The 21,007-nt window shown below is 32.8% G+C and overlaps 2 protein-coding genes across 7 annotated transcripts in view; both read right to left on the bottom strand.

Annotated features, from left to right (window-relative positions):
• LOC145330628 (putative RNA-binding protein Alsin2) overlaps positions 1-180 on the bottom strand; it is a 13,153-nt gene extending 12,973 nt beyond the window's left edge. For 4 of the 6 annotated variants that reach the window (XR_013883525.1, XR_013883524.1, XR_013883526.1 and 1 more), the window contains exon 1: positions 68-180. Coding sequence is in view for 1 of the 6 variants with exons in the window: in XM_080175301.1 (XP_080031427.1) it covers positions 68-128 (61 nt within the window). In the remaining 5 variants the exon portion in view is untranslated. The remainder of the gene's footprint in view (positions 1-67) is intronic. The other 2 variants (XR_013883528.1, XR_013883527.1) reach the window with 2 other exon arrangements.
• On the bottom strand, positions 177-21,007 carry LOC145330627 (uncharacterized). Its single transcript, XM_080175300.1, has 16 exons — positions 20,892-21,007; positions 20,578-20,779; positions 20,067-20,148; positions 19,671-19,829; positions 19,301-19,380; positions 18,829-18,880; positions 18,405-18,495; positions 18,193-18,252; positions 15,574-17,837; positions 13,855-14,866; positions 13,321-13,425; positions 12,080-12,201; positions 11,453-11,545; positions 5,438-5,531; positions 4,716-4,851; positions 177-4,321 (listed from the first exon to the last, which is right to left on the bottom strand). The coding sequence occupies exons 1-16, from the start codon at positions 20,995-20,997 to the stop codon at positions 4,003-4,005; spliced, it is 4,977 nt and encodes a 1,658-aa protein (XP_080031426.1). The 5' UTR covers positions 20,998-21,007; the 3' UTR covers positions 177-4,002.

Raw genomic sequence — 21,007 nt, 5'->3', positions numbered from 1 at the left:
AAAATAAAATAACCAAATTTTCTATTTTTGCGCTTTTTTTCCATACAAAAATGCAGTAAAAACTCACCATTTCTTGCTGTGCCCATCATGGCGTCAAGCATGGCCCGCATATGATCCGTGGCGCTCATTTTCTCTCTCCCACTCTCTAGCTATAAACGTACTTGATCCCTTTTCAGTCTGAAATAATATTACAATTTAGAATCATACATTATTCTTATTTATGTCTACATTTTGTTTTTATACTAGACTGGAAATTGTCAAAATAGATAAAAGATTTGAAAAGTTTTTGTTTTGAAAATCAAAGAGTAGAAGAGGTCATACTGAAAAAAAATCTGTTTAAAATGGGACTATGCATGACTAAGAGCAAGTAACTTGCCCTAGTTCGTGCCTAGTTCCCTTTAGGTAAAACTATTAGAAGAAAGTTTTAAGTATGAACTATTCTACTATTTGACATTTGTTTAGAGAATATAAGTTCTTTTCTAATAATAAGAAAATTTACATTTAATATTTTAGAGCAAAATTATTAGATTACAGAACACTAAAATAATTTCAAATTGGATTTATTTGGTCAAAGTTAAGAATCAAATAAGAGTATTTTAATTGGAAATTAATAATAATTTTTAAGAGCTACATTTGTAAGAGATAATTTTCTACCATGTTGCTTTAGATGTTATATAAGCACCTATAAACGATTAAAAAAATTGTTTAAGTTAACTTTTGAATGGTTCCAAATAATTATAATTATATAACCAAATAATATCACTTCATGGAAAAAATCCCCCCGAAACATTGAATAATAATATCAATTAAATCACTGAATTCACAATACTTTTGAACTTAAAAATAAATTTGGAAGCACTAAAAAATCGATGGTTTTGTTATAAATCAATTTTAAAATATCTAAGAACAAAAAATATTCAATATTAAAAGGATAAATAAAGTCAAAATGGCACTGGAAAAAATTAACTAGGTACTCAAACAATAATTTTAAAAGAACAAGTTTAATTTAAATATTGCTTTGTTTTGATTGTCTGTTTCCGAAATAAGGTACAAGAAATGAGATAATTAAAATAGATAATTTTGTTAATTTAAGCTGCTTGAAAATATAAATAAAGTTACCATAATATCATAATACATTTTTTTCCAGTTCAAATTAAAAAACAAGGACTCTTGTGTCCATAAGTTACGCAACAACAAGATTAAAAAGGAACAGTAACCTGTTATACAGCAATATATGAAATTTTTAAAAGTTCAAATTAATTTCAAGATAAAATAAGAACTAAAACTCTTAAAACTATTTCTAAACTACAGGGTGCGCCACATATCCTCGGACATTTTCTAAATTGTAAACAAATGAACATAAAATCGTCAATTTTAAAGATTTTATTAAATTTTAAAAACTGGGAAGCAAACTAGGTATATGACTATTAGATTATTGATTAAAATCGCCGCCAGCATCAATCATCGCCTTTACCCGCCTCCTCAACCGCCGGCAGGCCCAGGTCAAAATGTACCTGTCCAAGATGGCGAAGTTCTCCTTGATAGTGGCAATGGTGGAGGTCTTTGTGGTATGGGCACGTCTATTGGTGCATGCTTCAAAGTAGCCCTAGGCCCAAAAGTCCATTGAATTAAGATCAGGCTGCTAGGAGGCCCCATTTCCTTAGGAATGTGAGTAACCGCAGGACCCTAATTCACCCAACTTTCAAGCTACCATTTGACACGGAGGCCTTTATTTAGACCACAGTTGAGCTAGAACGACGTTCTATACCTTTTTAGAAATGGCATGAAGATTCAAATAGGGTTGTCAGCGCAATCCATAGTCTAAAATGAGTTTTTAAGTTCCATATGGGTCTCTTAAGTCGAGAACCGAGAAATTTTCACGATTTTTGACGTTTTTGACATCTCTAAATCTGTCACGTTTCACTTTGCCGGAGTACTACAGCCAAGCCATTTTAGATAGAGAGCTCTAGTCTTTTCTAGTGTCTTACTTATGTATCTAACAGTATCCCCAGCAAGTTGCACAACTCTACCTCATCTACAGATGGGCTGAGGTCCGATTTACTAGGCCCTAGTCTAGAATCCAGATTATACCACCGGCGCAACTCGAATCTGCCTTGTTGAACATAAGCGCGGCCAGCTCGGAGTACGAGCCCATCTTCGTCCAAAGTTTTTTTTGTGCTTAAAGGTCATTACCTAAGGTTTTTATAGTGGGGTTAAACGTCCTGATTGGTCAAGTAGTTTTGACGCCATGGCCGTTTAAAGAATGTCCGAGGATATGTGGCGCACCCTGTAATATATTACAATATGAATATCTTTACTACATCCATTAATATAAAAATTGAAAGCACCTATTTTAAGTTTATTAATAGAGTCATTTGGACATACAAATTTTAAAGATTTTTAATTAATTTAAAGAAAGAAAAAAAGTTTTATGCAAAATAGAGCAAAAAGGTTGCAGCTAAAATCCTTCTTATTTTAAAACATGCTCAAACAGCTATGAAACGATGTAATAACTAGAGTGAAGAATAATAACTCCAAATAAAACAAAAAAATTAATAATCATAGTATTAACTGGTACTTATTTACTAAAGACTAAAGACTAAAATAATAATATAATATGATATGTTATTATTATTGGAATATCTGTTTTCTCTTAATGCCAATACATTAATAATATTTTTAGGTTTTATACCCTTTTGGAAAAATGTAAAAAGGCGTGTTCTTTACCATAAATATATTGGCCTTCTTTGTGTTAAAAAAAAGTTCTAAAATATGAGTATTGTGGTGCTTTAAAGGATAAAAAAAGTATTGAATAAATCCACCCACTTTCCATTAACAGAAATTAACTATCAATATCTTTTACTCATTTGCTCAGAAATTTTTAAGAAAACAATTTTCAACAAATTATACCTTTAAAAAAACTGCTTTTATTAAGCAATGATGTTTTGGAAATAATAAAGGGTCAGTAAATGTAAAACTTGCAACTGGAGAAAATAAGATATTAATGATTAATTTCTGTTAATTGTAAGTGGGATAAATTATGCAATAATTCTGTCAGCACACAAATTATAATTTTTGAAGATTCTTATGAAATTAGAAGATTTTTAAAAATTTCATAAAAATTAGATGGTAGGTTAATTACCTAATCTATTTGGCATATTATATTTATCCAAAAGGGTATTTTAAAAAATAATGCCAACTAATTTTGTTAAGGCACATTTTATTTTTCAGACTTTTTATTTTTATAATTTGGAACACTATGTTAATTTTTGGATAATAAGCGCAAAATGTTTTAATATAAGACTCTTTTCATGAGACCTTTTTATATTTCTGACAAAAAGGGAGGGGAGCTTGTGTAGAGATCTCGTAATACAGAGAGGACACAAAGATGTAAAACTTTCCAAAAAAGGCTTATGGAGTTCCTACTCCCTTGGATTAAGAGATCTGTACAACAGCATATGAACCCCCCTCCCCCCTTAATAATAATTTTTATTTAAATTATGACAACCTTTTTTAAAATATCTATAAAATTCCTGTCATATAAAGTTCAAAATGGCATAGTTGTGTTATTTATTAGGCAATTTTTCACATGAATTTTTGAAGGTGGGGATTTGCATTTCTCACCGAATGTGCAAATACAATGGACTGTTATCATATTTTTCCTCAAGAAAAATCAATGCGTCTATGAATCTTATGAAACTAAAGCCATAAAAAATCTTATAAACCAGATTTTCTAGGTGTAATTTTATCAACATTGATGAGAATTGCAACACTTCACCATAATTAAAAAAAAACTACAATATATGATGAGTTAAAACTAGTAAAACACAGGGCTAATTTAATTAAAGTCTACTTATACTTATTATATCTATTAAAAGACCGTTCAAATCAAATATTTGTCTAAATAGTTAAAATTAAAAATGTATTCTAAATTATTATAGTTAAAATGTAGGTAATAATGATAAATCGTCGAATATTTAAAAGAAAATATTTATTTTTTCTTTAGACTTGACCGACTCTGTTAATCAAATCGTCACAAATTTGGTGCAACTCCTCGTTTTCGCGCGTTTTCTGCTCTACGGAGCGCTCAAGCGAGGCAACGCGCATATCAGCCTTGCGGCAGAGGGCCACAAGCCGCGCAATTTCGCCCTCCTTGTTACGTTTCAATTCATCGAGGCGCACGTTGGCTTCCGACAGCTTGGATTCGGCTTCCGCGCGCAGCAGCTCGTAACGCTCGTCGGCCTTGCGCTTGCGGATGGTTAGGTCTTCGACTGTTGCTTTCAGCTGGTCCTCGTTCGCTTTGAAGGCAGTTATGACTTCCCTGATAGCATGGATAGAAGGATTATTATATATTATAAAGTTATATTTATTTAAAGTAAGCAATTTCAGTATTTTTCAGGTACAATGTCGAAAATTGATTGCAATAACTATCTTAATATAAAAGTATTTAATTAAATAAATACCTACCTATCTTGTTTGAAACTGCTAAAATATCGCAATATATTGGTATTTGTTATAATTTTCCAATAATACATAGCCATCAAATTCATTATCAATTAGACTTCCTTATATAAAAACTTAAAAGGATGCAATATATGAATTTCAGCTAATCTAAGTTTATAAATGTGCTAAACGATTTATTTTAGGATATTAGAAAAGTTTCTTTATACTTTTGGAATAGGTATGAACTTAAATTATATCCTTATAACCCATGCCTGGTACGCTCGTATTTCTTGTAAATGTCGCTGAAGGCACGTTCCACGGCCGTTAGATCCTCCAGAACCTGGTCGCGCTCCTGGCGCATACGGTCCTTCTCTATCTCCAGCACTACAGCGTCCCGTTCACGCTCCTAAGCAGACAGTCACGGTTTATTTGGTCAAATATTATGCTAGTAAAATTATGGATTATGAAAAGAAACGAAATAGCGGGTTTCGGCATATTTTCAAAGTAGCTTTTGATATTATTTTAGGTTAGGTAAAATGTCACCCCCCGCAGGGGCTAAAAAAAGCTACTGAGAAAATACGACGAAACCCACTACTTCGTTTTCTTTCCATGATTCCGCATTCAGAATTATTACATTAAGGATTTGTAAGTTGTTCTTAATACAAAAAGGACATGAAAGAATTATTTCTGCGTTTTCAAAAAATTTTATAAGGATATTATACAGTAAGAAAAGTCATTTTCAGAATAACAGTATTAGTATTTGACTTTCATTTGCAATTTTATATTTTTATTGGTTATTCGTTCGAATAATAGGTAGGTATATTTTTCATAACTGTACTTTTTAACGGAATCACATAGTGATCTATTGAAACGCTAGACAAAATTCTAGTTCTTTATGTGTTATACTAAACTGTTTTCTTAAAAGATATGTTTGTTTCTCACGAATATAAAAAAATATTATCCTTGTTTATTAAATTATGACAAATAAATTCCTGTATAAGCTGTGTGATTGTTTTCTCATATTCTCCCAACACTAGACTCATTTCTTTATTGTTATTGTCCATTCGACTCACAGTGTCTCGTAGCACCTTAAAAATATTATTTTCAAGTAGGACACATGTCATAATGAAATATACTGTCTGATCATTTTTATTGATTGGTTTAATGATAAATTCTTTATTTGGTTGTTATAATCTATTCGACTCACAGTGTCTCGTAGCACCTTTAAAATAATATTTCTAAAAGTAGGACACCTGTCATAATGAAAAATACTATCTGATCATTTTTATTGATTGGTTTAATGATAAATTCATTTATTTGGTTGTTATAATCTACTCGACTCACAGTGTCTCGTAGCACTTAGAAAAATATCATCTTTATGTATTACATATGTCATAATGAAATATACTATCTGATCATTTTTATTGATTGGTTAAATGATAAATTCATTTATTTGGTTGTTATAATAATAATATATTCGACTCACATTGTCTTGTAGCACCTTAAAAATAATACCTAAGTATTTCTATAAGTAAGACACCTACCATCATCCTATTCAATCTGGGTATCTTTACTTATTATTTTACTGTATCTTTTGTCTGTTTTTGTCTATTTATCTATCTTTCTTGTCTCTCTGTTAATCTAACTTTATATCTGTTCTGAATATATCTCGTCTGAATATATCTATTTATATCTCTTGTCAATCTAACAATCAGTTTATTAATTTGTTGTAATTAGGGAGGAATCTTTATATTATCATGGCATCCAAAGTCTCATAAAAACGACTCGACATAATTAAAAACTTTGGGTACTTCCTTAAATCCTTAGTCAAACTAGGAGTGTTCAAACTTTTCAACCAATAATTTATATCTAAAGGAGTAAATTTTATCCATTATTGAGATTTACAATATCCCATAAAATCCCTAGGTAGCTATTTCAACAATATTTCATTCTTTATAACTTTTGTAAAAAATGACATGACGTTCGTTACAAATTCAAGCTATAGAGTAGCGTAACTACTAACTTATCTTAATCTAAGGCTAGAAAACCGTATACTTTTCGTATTTATTATAATATATCTTTTTTCATTTATTATTTATTGTTTAAAAGTACAAACTAAATACATATTTAGTTTCTATAAGGTAAACAGTGAATAAAATGTTACAGGGAAAAAGTTTGCAAAAGAATACAAGCTTTCAAATTGCGGATTTTTTGCAATGTCAAACGATTGTGCAATTCAATTTTAGCATACAAACACAAACAGGGCACTAGTCGCCGGAAGGAAAAAGCAGTTTTTTGAAACAGGCTCTCTGAGATTATTACAGATTCTGATATATACATATATAGACAAATGAAAAATGCAAAAAACGAAATCAAAAGCGTTCCTTCTTGGGAGAAAATCCGGGAAAAAGATTTTAGCTATTTTTAACCTAAAATTCACATTGACAAGCCTGCAAAAAATATACAGACATTTTAAACATGTCATTGCTCAGCACCTAGAAGTGGTAGAAAAATGCTACGCATACCATTGGAAAGCTTATAACCTCTAGTTTTCATATTGGTATATAACGTTTTTGTACTATTATTAGTTTTTGAGCTATCCTCTGAAGTATACACAAGTTTTAAAAATGCAGTTTTTTCATGAATTTTAAGTTTGATACTTGTTACACAAAACTTAAATCTTAATATTGCATAGCACCTAGAGTTATATAATTATTTTATATAGATTATATAGATATTTGTATATTTTAGGTTCTATCAAATTTGTCCTTAATTAAAAATTGTCTTTAAAATGTGTATAGTTTGAATTAAGAACCAAGGAGGGAGGGGGAAAAATTATACACTTATAGGCAATGAAATTCAGTATAAAATTTTGCCCTGGATGTTTTTGGGCTTGTTGTTATAGTTATTAACCTGATTCTTTTTGTAAAATCTCTTATATGATTAAATATACCAGTAAACCTAATGTTTGGTATTTTCCTTCAGGGGGTTAGTGGGGTAAAACTGCACCCAAAACTACTAAAACTTTAAGTTCTTGGCTTATTTTTATAGATATCAAGCTGATTTTATTAAAGTATACTTTTTTGCATAATTTAGCCAAGTAGCCACTTTTTATTTCATTTTGGCACTTTTCTCCGTGGGGATAGTGGGGTAGAACACTCCCCTAAACACTAAAATTTAAGACTTTAAGGCTTGAGCTTATTTATAGAGATATCAAGCTGATTTTTTAATGTAAACTTTTTCACATAATTGAGCTAAGTAGCAACTAAAGATTTCATTTTAACACTTTCTTTCTAGGAGGTAGTGGGGTAAAAGACCCCCCAATAATTAAGTTATAAGATCCAAGGGGGGGGGGGGATTTATATACTTATAGTAATTTGGTACAAAATTTTGCTCTAGATGTTTGTGCTTGTTGTTATCAACCTGATTATTTTTGTAAAATCTCTTATTTCCTATTATATAATGTAGTAAGCTATTTTTGTCTGTTAAAAAGTTTCTCTGTAACTGCTTGACAGATATGGTCCTTCTATATAGTGTAGCTTCTCATAGGTTCTGGAAAGGTTTATAACTATTTTGGGGGAGGGTACCTTCACCCTCACAAGGGAAATCACCCTAAAAAATGAACCCTTACCATTTTTTAAAACTTTTCTTTTAAAAAGTACAATTGAAAGTAAAGGTGTCACCTTCACCACAAGGGCCTCTAGAATCCTCTAGGGGCGTACCGCTAGTTGTTAAATTTACCAGATAGTCTTAAGTTTTGGCCTTTTCCTTTGAGGGGTTAGTGGGGTAAAACTGACCCCAAAACTACTAAAACTTTAAGTTCTGGGATTATTTTTAAAAATATTGGGCTGATTTTGTTAATGAAAACTTTTTAAAAATAACTGAACTAAATAATCATTAGATTTAAATTAGGCACTTTCTTTCAAGGACTATATCATTTTTTTAATCATGTGAAATATGTTTTCATCAAAGTTCAACATGATATCTTTGAAAATAAGCTCAGAACTCATAATTTTTGTATTTGGATGTGTTTTACCCCACTAGACTCAAGAAGGATGGTGCCAAATTGAAATCTGTAATAGCTACTAATTCAATTATGTAAAATATGTTTATATTAAAAAAATTTGTTTGATATTTTTAAAAATATTCTCATAGCTTATAATTTTAGTATTTTAGAGGCTTTTTTACCCCACAAGCCCCCAGAAGGAAAGTGCCAAAATTCAATTTTAAAGTTTTACATGTAGATCTATTCATTTAAGAAAATTTTAAAAAAGAATCATTTAATAACTAGAACAAGTCCAAACAGCCAGGGCAAAATCTGGTAATGATTTTGATGTTTTAGGGAGTGTTTTACCCCACTAGCCCCAAGAAGGAAAGTGCCAAAATGAAAAAAAAACTTCAATTAAAAAAATCATCTTGACATCTTTAAAAATAGGCTCATAACTTTTAGTTTAGTTTTAGTGTTTTAGTGAGGTGTTATAACCCACTAACACCAAGGAGGAGAGTACCAAATGAAATTTTTAGTGACTACTTAGCTTAATTATGTAAAAAAAGTTTCCATTAAAAAATCAGCTTGATATCTCTAAAAATAAGCTCAGACTTTAGATTTTAGTGTTTTTGAAGCTGTTTTAACCCACTATCCCCTAGAAGGAAAGTGCCAAAATTCAATTTTCAAAGATTTGCTGGCAGATTATATCATATAAGAGATTTTACAAAAAGAATCAGGTTAATAACTATAACAATAAGCCCAAAAACATCCGAGGCAAAATTTTATTCTAAATTTCATTGCCTATAAAAGTATAAACTCCCCCCCCCCTTCCCCCTTGGTTCTTACTACAAACTATGCACATTTCAAAGACAATTTTTAATCAAGCTAAAATTAAAGTACCCAAAGTACCTAAAATATACAAATATCTATAATACAAAGTAGCTTGAAGTCTGTCCGTCTGTCTGTCTGTATGTCTGTCAGATCTTGGTAACCACTGAACCGATCAGATTCTACTCTTCAGGGTATATACCTATTGGTCCTGTGGTGGTTTTAAGCTATTTTCTTGGATGGGTGGGACACCTCCAACCCCCCAAAAAATTGAAATTTCCCCCCCACAAAAAAATTCCTGGTGCTGCCCATAAATTATTTTTTTTAAAATTTCCTCATAGGTCTAAGCCCCTAGAGGCCAGGGGCGAAGCTGCTAGTATCTATAAAAAAAAACAATTATTTAACTCTAGGTGCTAAGCAATATTAAGATTTAAGTTTTGTGTAACAAGTATCAAACTTAAAATTCATGAAAAAACTGCATTTTTAAAACTTGTGTATACTTCAGAGGATAGCTCAAAAACTAATAATAGTACAAAAACGTTATATACCAATATGAAAACTAGAGGTTATAAGCTTTCCAATGGTATGCGTAGCATTTTTCTACATCTTCTAGGTGCTGAGCAATGACATGTTTAAAATGTCTGTATATTTTTTGCAGGCTTGTCAATGTGAATTTTAGGTTAAAAATAGCTAAAATCTTTTTCCCGGATTTTCTCCCAAGAAGGAACGCTTTTGATTTCGTTTTTTGCATTTTTCATTTGTCTATATATGTATATATCAGAATCTGTAATAATCTCAGAGAGCCTGTTTCAAAAAACTGCTTTTTCCTTCCGGCGACTAGTGAGGGGAGGGGGGGGGAGTTCTGACACATTTGCGTAAACCTGGTGTATAGGCTTTATTTTTGGACTGAGAGGATAGGTTATTAGGGATAAAATCATTCTTATATGATGAATTTCCCCCAGATTTAAGATTTTTTGGATATGCTTCCAGGTTCCGGAGCTCCAGGCCTCCAGGTGGTCTCCGTACAGGTAAAAATTAAAAATAAGAATTTTTTTTTGAAGAGTCAGAGGTTAACTTATAAAACAAAATATGCTTCTTTTTGATTGTTATTCACATATTTGAAGAAAAAACATACATATTTTGTCTCATAAGCTGACATCTAACTCTTAAAATTTTTTTTTTTTTTCATTTTTACCTGTACAGAGACCACTTATCCTTAAAATATCTTTTTCCAAAAAATCTTTTTACAGTGATAGGACAATGTAAAATAAATCAATCTTTCCCTGTATTGCATTGAACAAAATTTGCATTTAAACATTTAGAAGGGAACAATATTTTGATTGTGGAATAGGCAAAACTTAGGCAAGACATAAAATTGTATACGATTTGACAACATTGAAATTCGTTGTTAAAATAAAAATATTATAGAAACCTGGATTTTCCTCTAACAAGAAAAAATGTAAAAGATGCGCAATATATTCGCACAAAATGACTAATAAGATTAATTTGCATGGGTATCATTTTGTTCGTATACCTTTCTATCTTTTGTCTGTCTACGTCAACACATTTATCTTTTCTATAATCTGTAAGCCATCTATCCATCTTAATGTCTGTCCATCTATCCGGTCCTACCCCAAACGTAGGAGTCCCAAACGTCGGATGGACAAACGTAGGAGTGGGACAAACGTCGGAGTGGACATTGCTTAAGTAAAACCTAGGTGTGTCCGCTATATAAATTATATGACAATTTTGAAATTTTTTTATACCCCTGTCTACAAAATAATGACTATGGCCGCAAGGCTCGGCCCCCAGCCTGCCTAGCCGCAGCGCTCGACCCCCTGGCCTATAACATAACCTAACCTAACTAAGAAAAATAACGAGACTTAGGGGGGAGGGGGGGTTGTATAAAAAAATTCAAAATTGAAAAAAAATTGGGACTCCTGTGTTTGTCCACTCCGACGTTTGTCCCAAAAATCCTGAGTTTGTCCACTCCGATGTTTTTCCACTCCTACGTTTGGCGTGGAACCCATCTATCCATCTTAATATCTGCCCATTTATCCATCTGAATGTCTGTCCATCTATCTTACTAAATATCTGTAAATCTATCCATTTAAATGACTGTTCATTCGATGTATCCATTGATATGTCTGCCCATTAATCCATCGAAATGTCTGTCCATCTATCTATGTATACCTGGATTTTCTTATGTTCATCTTTGATCTGATGTTGTAGTTTAGCATTTTCTCTGTCCTTCTCCAGTAATCTTTGTTCATGAATTAACCCAACCTAAAATTAGTAAAACAAGGGTAACAGGATTCATAGGGAAAGCTCATATAAACATACAACAATCAGACATAATTAACTAACATGATGCCTTTTTGTCTGCATGTATATCTATTAGGATCTCGTAAACGGCTGGATCAACCATTCAACAATTTTTAGGGCAGTTTTGAATTAGTGCATTATCATAGAAATCTTTATAGGGAATATAAGCCATCTATCTACAATAGAAGGGGAGAATAACACATTTCCCTTGTAGAGATTTGATGCATTACAGACAGATTGGCGGCGGAGAAGAGATAAGATGCCTATTGGCCAGAAAAATCTCCACATAAAAATTATACTTCCGCATCTGTAAACAGCCGAAACAACCTTAACATTACCTATAGAGAAGCTACGCTATCAGTGAATACTTACTTTGAGTCAACCTACAAGCACTAACCTAATTATAAATTTTGCTGCCCACAACATTCAACATTGAATTGGTACATCCGTACACACATTAATTATAAAGTAGCTACCCTATTAATAAAGCCTTACCTGAGTCAGGCTAGAAGCATTGATCATTAGATTATAAATATTGCTGTCCCCAACAACATTGAGTGTTGAATTGGTACTTGTGTTTGGTAGCTGGCTGGGAAGGCCGGTTGTTAGCTCAAGTCCTGCAAAATTAACATAAAATTAGTCACCCAATCTTTTTACAATAATTTGATTAGCAGGTTCGCATAAGTGTTTTGAAGTATTCAGATGTCGAGCAGCTAGGTATGGAAAATGTTGTTTCAATTAAAGAAAAAAATCAGTTTATAATGAAACAATTTCAAATAATGCAACTTGTATCAAGTTACATTTAAACAAGGATGACAACATCCATAAAAGCGAAGTTCTAAAACTATCTTTCTAATTCGTACTTAACTGTTATCGGAATCATCATGAGAAGTTTGAAATCGATAGGACGATTCTAACATGTCTAAATTAACGAAAAGAGCTAACTGTCACGGACGGAAGCTTCGCTTTAAAAAATATTTCTATTGCTGGTGAACAGTATTGTATGATATTTTAATTACAGCCTGTTCCTTTGCTAGCATAGGTAATAATAGTTATTTCTCGCATCGTATTATAAACGGCTTTCCGCGGATATAGAATGTACAATTAAAAGATTAAAACTAGTTTTTTTAGCCCCAAGGTGCCGGAGGCACCGGCTAAAAAAACTGGTTTTAATCTTTTGATTGTACATTTTTATATTCGTAGAAAGCTGGATATAATACGATGCTAGACATAGTTTTTTCGTATGGATGAGAACCGGTTCCTATCCACCGGATTCGAATGAATACGAGAAAGTTAATTATAGACATTAAAAATAACTTTAAAATAAGTAGCTCATGTTACACATATAAATCATATGTATAAAATAAAGTTCTTTAACACCTTAAGGGTATTCTTTTCTTTGTTAAAGATTTTTTTAACTGTTAGTCCAACAGTCCGTTTGTCCATCTGTTTGTTTTTAACTGTCTGTCTTAGGTATCTGTTTGTTTGTTTGGCTATCTGTCCATCTTTTTCCTTTTTATGTCTATCTAAATATCCATCTAACTATCTAATCTATTATAAAATTTGGTCGTTATACTGAAAAGTTTCTATAATAATAGATAGATTTAGGCATGTCTGTTTGTCTATCTATCATAAAATATTAATGCTAGCTAAATAGGTAGTTATAAATTAAAGTTTCTAAAATAATAGATATATGTCTGTCTATCTTTTTACATATATCTATCTATGTATATAACCTGAAATATTGACGCAAGCTAAATTAGTCAAGGTACTATCCAGCTTTCTGGTACTAGAGGTGACAGGATGGCAGGATCCAAGTGATGGCTCTACCAGGCTTAATCCTAAATTTCATTTCTATCAGTTACATATTTACAAGAACAGCTATCTTCATAATTTGAGATAAAATAAACTGTTATGTAGACAAAAATCTTACTAAAAACTAGCGGTTGCGCGCCTAGCATCAAGGGGATCTGTATTTATTAATTGTAAAGTTGCAGGAAGGGGCTAGAAAAAAGCTTAAAACAATCCAAAGACTAACATCTGAAAATGAAATAGCCTAAAACCAATATGGGACCTATTTGAAGCTGACCCAATCAGTTCAGTTGTTATTGAGTTCTAAAGCTTCAGACAAAAACCCACACTACTTATTATAATAGGAAAACAAAAAAACGAAAATTAACGCATATTTGATCTATAATCTTAAATTAAAAAGAAGTCATGACAACTTACGCATATGAAGCGTAGCTGCGCTAATCACAAAATAATCATACCTGGTAAATCGTCATCAGTCAAGGTGGACGGATTATCCGTGGCGGCAGCGGCCAGTTCCATGCCCAGCGACAAATTTCCAGCTGCCATCACCGACTCATCCAAAATTTTGGCGTCTTGAAACAGTTCTTGGTCGTTCTCCGGCTCGTTCAGGTCAAGAGAGAACGGTTTGGTGCTGGTTGACTGACTTTCAGCTTCATTTATGTCAAGAGTGTTGGCATTATCACTTAATTTTTCGGTTGGTTCAAAAGTTTCAAAAGCAGAGGGCAATTCATTTGATGTTAATGTAGATTGTTCACTTGTTGAATTTGTTAATAAATCCTCAGTGTCCATTAGAGTTGTTTCTTTAGGTTTTTCAATGCTTAAAGATGGTTCTTCAGAAGGATCTGCAGATTTTTCAATGCTAAAAGATGATTCTTTTATAGGTTGGGGTGATTTAGATTCACTGACATTACTGATGTTGGAAGATTTTTCAGGAGTAGCTTCACGAATTGGTAAATCTTCAACAACTTTTGGCGGCGATTTAGCCTTCTCAGGAGTGGTTTTACTAACATCATCAACAATATTAGTTTTAGTGGCAAAAGGATTAAAATTTGGATCATCCAAATTATCAAGAAAGTCTAGGTTATATCCTTTAGCTGGGGGAATTGGCATAGGATCTTCCTCCATTGGTACAGTGTTTTCAGCAGCTTTAATTTCAATAGGGACCTCATCCAGTGGTTTTGCCGCTGCAGCTGCTTTTTTCTTTTTCAGCCATGGTTTGGGAACATCTCGTTTGGTTGGTTTTTTCGGTGATTCTGATTCTTTCTCGTCGCTTTTAGTAGCATTTTCGGATGTATTTTCTGTGTCAGCGGTGGTGGCAGGTTTTTTAACAGGTCTGTTTGCTTTTTTCACCAGAGGCTTTCGTTTCACCTCCTTTTTGGATTCTTCTTCTACTGGCTGATCGGCTGATTCAGCGGCCACTGTGCCTTGTAGGGGAGCTTCGCTTCCAGCAATTGTTGTGGCAAAAGTATCCTAAAAATAAAAGAATATTATGTGTAGTAGTTAAAGGAAGAAGGCGGGTGTGACACTTTTTGAAACAAAAATAAAAGTCAAATGAAATCAACTAGAAAAAAGAGGGACAATTAGGAACTGTAAAGAAGCGGCGGGGGAACCAATATCATATGGTCCAAAAATTTAATAAACAACATTTTTTAATACGTTTTCCTCTCTCGATGGGGGAAAAACAAGAAAAATATGTGGGAGGGGGGAAAATGAATAAAATAACAAGTACCTACTAAAAAACATTTTTTCTCCCTCTTAGGTGGAAGAAATGGGGAAAGGGGGGAGAGGGGATAAATTTTGCAGCCGGGGAAAAAATCTAGTGGAGAATATACACCACTGGGCCTGGCACTGAGGATATAACAAATCTAAGAATGTTCTCTAGGTAAAATACATTACTTTTCTCTATGAAAAAATATTGGCTTTTCTTTGCTTCGATACTTATAGACATAACTGTCCTTTTTAACAAATAAGGACTTTTATTCGAAAAGTTAAGAAAATGTTGAAAAATAGCAAAAAACTACCCAAAGACTCATATGTAAAAAATAGCCTAAAACTAAAACCATCCAATAAACAATGTGAAGCTTCCCTGAAATGGAGAAACCAATCGGATCAATAGTTATCGTAAAGACAAAAAAAACTTAGTATTTTATATACCTAATAGGATTATCAAAATGTACCTGGATAGCAGTTTTAGTCTCAAACGGATTAAAGTTGGGATCATCCAGCTTATCAAGAAAATCCAGGTTGTAACCCTTGGCTGGCGGAACGATTATATCCTCTTCCTCTGTTGGCATGCTGTCAACTACTGTCTCCATTTCTTTATCAATATTTGATACCTCTTTACTTCCTGTCGCAAATGGCTTATCAAAATCAGCTGATTTTTCAGTTTCAATGGGAGACATAGGGGGTACTTTTTCTAGATGGGGTTTCACAATTGCCATTGGCTTCTCTTTGGGTCCTATGGGGATTAGATCAATGTTGTCTTTCTGTTCGTCAACAGATTCTTTTTCGAGAACATTTGTTAAGCCTTCAGTTGTAGTATTTTCAGTTTCTACTTGAGGATTTGATTCAGTAAGATTATTTTCAGTTGTCTCAACTAGATTATCGTTTTCAGTTTTCTCAGCAACATCAGAAGATTGTTCAGTAGCAGCTAAATTATCGTTTTCAGTTTTCTCCATATCAGCTGAAGGTTGTTGAGCAACAGATTCGACAGTTTCTACCACATCAATAGTTTTGTTTTCTGGAATTAATTCAGCTACTGGAGGATTTTTAACTTTCTTGTTCGCGGATTTTTTGGCTACAGGAGTTAGAATTTTCTTTTCAGCACTGTCGGGATTAATATCATCAACAACGTTAGTTTTGGTGGCAAAAGGATTAAAGTTGGGATCGTCTAGATTGTCAAGGAAATCAAGATTGTATCCTTTGGCAGGTGGAATTGGAATATCTTCGTCATTATCATTTGTATCAGTTGTTTCCATAGATGCTTCTGTATTCTCAATTTTTGTAACGTCTTTTTTGATTTTATTGGGAGATGTTTCAGCCACTTCAAGTGAATTGTCTGATGGCTTTAGACTGTCTTCATTGACTTCAATTTCAGTAACTTTTTCGCCAGCCAAATTATCAAAAGTGCAATCCACTGGCTTCTGAATTTCTTCAGTGATTTCTTCTACTTTTTCACCAATAACATTTTCTGAAGTACATTCCATAGGCTTTGGGGTGTGTTCGGTGATTTCATTGGAAGTTATTTCAGCCAATTTTTCTACATTAAGACTATCAATAGATTTTTCAAGGTTATCTAAAGTTTTATTTGTCAAGATTTCAGCTTCTTTTTCAATAGTTTTAATAAGTTCAAGGTCTGCAGATTCTTCAGTAAGGTTACTTTGAGACTTTTCTTCTGAAGGAGTATTTTCTTCAGTAGCATTTGTTGAAATTGTTTCTACATTTTCAATAGTTTTATTAAGTTTAGCAGTAGGTTCTAAAACTTCAGCTGAATTGTTTGTTTCATTTGGAGACGGTTCAGTTACATCTACTGGTTTAACTTCAGCTTGCGAGTTATCTTCTATTACAACAACTTGATTTTCAGCGGTTTCATTAGGACCAGAAGGTTCTTCCTTATTTACTTGCAATTCTTTATCTTCACTACCATTTTCAGCGACAGAATTTTCAGTTATACTATTTGTTACATTTAATGCTGTATTTTGGTCGTCAACTAATGATTCTTCTTTTTCAACTTGAATATCATCAATTGAGTTTTTATTTTCATTCACTTGGACAAGGCTAACCATATTTTGTTCAACTGTAACATTGGAAGGATTTTCAGTATTATCAATATGAATAAGTTCATCACTATCAGAGGCAGAATTGTTGGGGCTTGAAACATTGTGTTGAATTTCAATTTCATTAGGCACTTGATGCGATTCTTGGACCGGAGAAACGACAGGGTCTTCTATATCAATAAGGTTAGGACCCTCTTGGTCCGATACTTTAACATTGCCAAGCAGGGCTAACAAGGAATCATCCATTAATTCTTGCGATCCTTTGGATATTTTACTTTCTTGATTAAAATTCGCAACATCAATAATGTCTTTATTCTCACTATTTTCAACGTCAAAGACATCATTTTTATCACTTGAAAAATCTACCAAAACATTATCATCTTGCTTTTCAGTATCACTTTTGACATCAACTAACAGATTTGGGGTGCCAGCTTGCTTGGTTAATCTTGTCTTCACTTTAGGAGTGAATGAAAGCACTTCCTCCATTTCTAAAGGAGGTTTAGAGATAATATCTGCAGACTTCGCTGCTTGACTATCATCAACTTTAACAAACATATCAATTAAGGATTCAACAGAATTGTCTTCTTTATTTTTTTGTTCCTGTTTTTTGGCTGTAGCTAGTTGGAGGGATTCAAAAGCATCTTCTAAGGAATCCAGCCTCCCACCTATGATTATTGGTTTTACTTGTATGAATTTGAATAAAAAATAATTTTGTTTAGGATTTTTGAGCTGAAACTATTCTATAATCAAAGTTTGTATGTGTGTCCTTTAGTTGAAAGATTATTAAGACACATTCAATATGCATTCGAATATCAATTAACAGACAAGCACATACCCCATGACACAAAAACACTTTTTGCATATCATCACAATTTAGTTACTTAAGTACTTAAAACCTTGATATTAATTGCTTATTATTGTTGCGCTATTTATTAGTTTAAGATACTTGGTGTTATTGTCATTAGTAATATTAGGTAAATATTGTTAAAAAATGTTAAGCAATCAAAGTAAGACCAATGCCTTTGGTAGCAGTAGGAGGTGTTTCCACGTCAGCTTCGTTGATAGGGGTTTTCTCATGCTCTATATCACATAAATTGTTTCTTATTTAGTTTCTGGAGTTTTACATGGAGGGAATAGACCATGGACAGTCAACTATTACTAAAAAGATTGGAGGTAATGTATGAGAAAATGTGTTTATGAATATAAAAAGTGAACAAAATAAGATGCAATGCCTAGATCGACAGCTTCAGAACAGTCTGGAGTACTGGCAGAGGGAGGGTTAGGTCCGGCGGCCCCTGCCAGGCTTACTAGATTTACAGCACTATTCAAATAAAACATTTTTAACCGTCATTTTTTGCTTTAGCGTGTAATATTAAATGTATAAGTATAGAGGTATAATCCAGAAAACTACCTGCCCCAAGTGATGAAGACCCTTTTCGTCTGCTAGCAAACTGCTTACTATTCTTTTGTTTGTAATGAATCAGCTGTTTTCCACGCTATTGGCTAATTTCAAAGACCCAATACAAAATCGTGACTTTCCTTTACTTTAATAAAAAAAACTAAAGAAATAATATTTTGTCATTGTCTGAGGTTAAAGATCTCTAAACGCAGTTTTATCAGATTTCGAATTTGGTCATAAAAATGTTTTATTTTCCTGATAAAATTATCTTCATTATCTGAATCCCCTGTGGTCGTCACTGCGTTTCCTAAATTTTTTGTTATTGACATTAATTTTGAAGCGAGGCTTTTCTAAAGTTTATGTTTAAGATAAATAGATTCTTCATGGATTTTTCAATTTATACAAGATAATAACCATAAAAACTAACATTCAACGCCCTCCAAAAAAGTATACTTACCTAATATTCTAAGGAAAATTGTTTGTTATATACCTAGTCATTGCCAAACTTAATTGGGTATTTACATATGATATACATTCAACGGCCTCCAAAAAAGTATACTTACCTAATATTCTAAGGAAAATTGTATGTTATATTATACCTAACCATTGCCAAACTTACTTGGGTATTTACATATGATATGGGGAGAAGACTATATGAAACTGAAAAGTTATTTGTAGACAAAAAGCAGAAAAAAACTTCAAATTAATATCTTAATAATTGTCATTCCTGAGGCGCTTTCAAAGGACATGTCATTGGCACTTTCATATTCTGAATCTATACTTTCATCCAGAGAATTGTTACCAGATCTTTTAATAATTGTACATGCATTAACGATAAGAATGGAACACTACTGAACTTAATTAATGGATGTCCTAATGTATGTTTGTCGTTTAATAAAGTCAACAAATAAATAAATGCTGCGTTTGATACCTATTGCTGCGGTACTTTAAGAGAGAAAAAATTCTTGTTGTAAAATGGCATTTCGTTAAATTAATACCTCCAACTCTAAAATATATATTTATCATCTAATAAAAAACTGATATTCCTTATTTACAGATTAGCTACGTATATTTGTAATTTTTGCATATAAAAATTCCTGTAATTGGACAGATTATTGCGGGGAAGGCCTTGTTTTTGGGGCGAAGTCGGTAATGAAACATCTTGTTCGTGCTTAGCTGCGCACAGCTCGATGGTCTGACTGACCAAATCAATCAGGATGGATCTGGCACTCTCTATGTAGTTCTCGTGGTCGTAACTGTTACAAAAAACTTTTAAATCATAGGCAGGTTTTTGGCTATTTTGGCACATCTATTTAGACTGGGATAAGAGCATCATCCTAGTAAGAAGTATCACGTTGTACGTTTTTCTTTTTGTATCGTTAATTGCTTAAGAGATGTTTTTCATATTTCAGGAAAGCCTTATAAAAGCCCTAGGAGGGTAGATCAACGCATTAAAAATGATAAGAACTGTAATACAGAAAAAGTGTTGTTTCCTCGTGATCAACTCTGTTCTATCTCTCCATTTTTCATCTTCTTGATCATCATCAAGGTCGGCTATACAGGCGTACTTGTCTTCTGTGCACACAAATAAAGTTTATATAATAAAGTCTGTAAGTTTTTTATATGTTCGATCATAACATTACAATTATTTGGCCATAACTCTGTCAAAAAAGGTTTTCAAACAGACCTTTTTCGACCCAATATACTGAAACAGTTTTATTGTAAGCCCAAGTAATCATTTTTGAAAAATCTTTCTATTTTATGGAAAACTAATGAAGTTGATTTTAGCCCATAGAAATCGCTAAGGGCTAAACTTTTTGTTTATTGTACGTACATATTCGCTATTACCTAGTATCAATGATACGCGACTTACTTAGTATACGCCATTGCAAGATGAAAAATGTTATTTTTTTTACCTACAGAGAAGGTTAAAAATTATCACAAATAGATTACTTCAAATTTTCTAAATAGTAAATACAGTCAAAAATGATAAATTTATCGTTCCTTGCATAGCCGGCTTTGCTGAGCTATCTGTCTGAACACTTAGACTTGACTCTTTCTTGCCCATCTGCCCCAGTGGCTGTACAAACTGTACGGGCGGAGAATTTTCCTTGTTTCGTCGTGCCAACCCCTCGAAGGTCAGGTTGGAAGGCACAGCGCTCAGATTGCTCCCACCGGCGCCAAAAAGGTTGACATCTTTACATCCACCTAAAGAAAAAAAACCGTATCATTGAGGTATTGAAAAATTTTAAGATTTCAATGATACAACCTAAAAAATCATTTCTAAGATTTAGAATTTAAAACTGCATTTTCTACCCACCTTTAGAAATCTCTTTAAATGGGGAACGTCTGGCTTCTGTGGCGGAGGGTTGTTGGGACAAGACTGATGGATTCAATCTATTTGTTGTTGGCTCATTTTCTGCCATAATGGCAGGT

Source organism: Acartia tonsa, chromosome 10, assembly GCF_053477335.1.
Source record: "Acartia tonsa isolate MP-2025a chromosome 10, ASM5347733v1, whole genome shotgun sequence".
Lineage (NCBI taxonomy): Eukaryota > Metazoa > Arthropoda > Copepoda > Calanoida > Acartiidae > Acartia > Acartia tonsa.
This window is presented reverse-complemented; position numbering and strand designations above follow the sequence as displayed.